General features: G+C 53.5%; 1 protein-coding gene across 1 annotated transcript; it reads right to left on the minus strand.

Moving 5' to 3' along the window:
• Positions 1–444: 444 nt before the first annotated feature.
• On the minus strand, positions 445–1011 carry Tco025E_10081 (uncharacterized protein; the record flags this gene model as incomplete). Its single annotated transcript, XM_029376872.1, has 1 exon — positions 445–1011. One exon carries the CDS (start codon positions 1009–1011, stop codon positions 445–447), a length of 567 nt encoding a protein of 188 aa, XP_029223004.1.
• Between the last annotated feature and the right edge of the window lie 684 nt (positions 1012–1695).

A 1695-nucleotide genomic window follows, 5' to 3' on the forward strand; every position in this document is an offset into this window, starting at 1 on the left:
AAATTGTACTCCCACGACCGTGTTGGTGTTTGGTCGTCGCTCCTTCACCTCCACTCGCACCGCCATTTCCTCAGCCTCCCCCCTCGGGAAGCCACAACGGCGCGACTCCACCCCGCGTCAAGCAGAGACCCCCAGAGTAAACCGGTGCAGCTGCCATTGCGGAGTCCCGCTTCGCCCTTTCGCGTTCCACTCCATAATTTGCCACCTTCGCACACGCTTCCTCAAGTTTGGCCCTGCCGTGTCCCTCCTTCGCAGCCACGCCAAGGGTTGATTGGAGTTTCACCCACGCAATAGGAAGGTCGACCGCCTTCGCTGAACAGCGCTTCCAGTGCTAAGGAGTTGTCACCCCGAGCTGCACACGCTTGCGTGCTCCCGCACGACGCCGACGCGCCGGTACATTGAGAGCGTTCGTAATCCGCGGCTCCGTGACATCCCTCGCCTGGCTCATGGGCAAACATCCCCTTCGAGGCATTGCGCTCTTCGTCGACAGCGGAGCTTGGGTCCAAAACCGTAAGAAGTCTGAGGTGCGCTCCGCCGGGACAGCGGCATGCAGGATTGGAACCCGACAGCGCAGCCCCAAAGAGTTGAAGAAGCAATGCGGCGACAAAAGTGGGCCCTCACCAGTACGGTGAAGGACGTGCTGCTTGAGGGAGAAGATGCTACAAAACAGGTAAAATCAAGCTGACTAATTTCTTCCCTAGCAAATTGGGCAGCAGAGGAGTCGTGAAGGCCAACTATGTTTCTGTGATAATGCTTGTCCTGGAGAAGCGCCGTGTCTGTAACGTACTCTCCTGGCTTGCGAACAAGCACCCCCACAGAAACATAGTTGGCCTTCACGACTCCTCTGCTGGCCAATTTGCTAGGGAAGAAATTATTCAGCTTGATTTTACCTATTTTGTAGCATCTTCTCCCTCGCAGTACGTCTTCCACCGTACTGGTGAGGATCCACTTTTGTCGCTGCATTGCTTCTTCAACCCTTTGGGGCTGCGCTGTCGGGTTCCGATCCTGCATGCCGCTGTCCCCGCGGAGCACTAGGTGCGGCACTTCCCTGCGCACCAGCGGCGTGAACTTCCCATACGCCGCGCGGACATTCTTTTCTTAATCTTGTTTCCCTTTGCTGTAGCAGTAGTTGCCTTGAGCCGCAGCTAAACACCAACCACGAGCCAAAAGGATACTGAGAGGGAGAGAGAAAGGGCAAAAACAAAAAGACAAAAAGGGCAGAGGAAGACATACTGCATGAGGAGATGAGCATAATGAGTCACTACACAAAGAAGTGGAAAATGCGGCGCAGCAAAATCAGGGCAAGGAATAAAAAAAAACTTCACCTCCAACAAAACTTGTCACAGGATTCGTCTCCCTAAAACAAGCTCCAAATAAAGGATAAAAGAGAAGCCTACCTTCTCAAAGGAATCTCGAGTCCACTAACACAACTCCACGGAGAAACTGTCGTTGGTTCGCGTCGTCACACTGTCTTCTGCCCTCTCTCCGCCCACTTGTCTTGAGTCGCGTGCAGTCGCAGGAAGTACAGGGCTTAATTCCAGAATTTAGCGCCACGCCAAGGGAAGGGGCAGGATAGAGTTTCATCGCACCTCCTGCACCCAAGCAATCAACGATGTCACACGCTTTTCATACATACTCCATATACGAGAAAAAAAAGAAATCGGGACGGAAGTGCCGAAAAGCTTTTTCCTAGCG

This window comes from Trypanosoma conorhini (assembly GCF_003719485.1).
Source record: "Trypanosoma conorhini strain 025E chromosome Unknown Tco_14.4_contig_01453, whole genome shotgun sequence".
NCBI lineage: Eukaryota > Euglenozoa > Kinetoplastea > Trypanosomatida > Trypanosomatidae > Trypanosoma > Trypanosoma conorhini.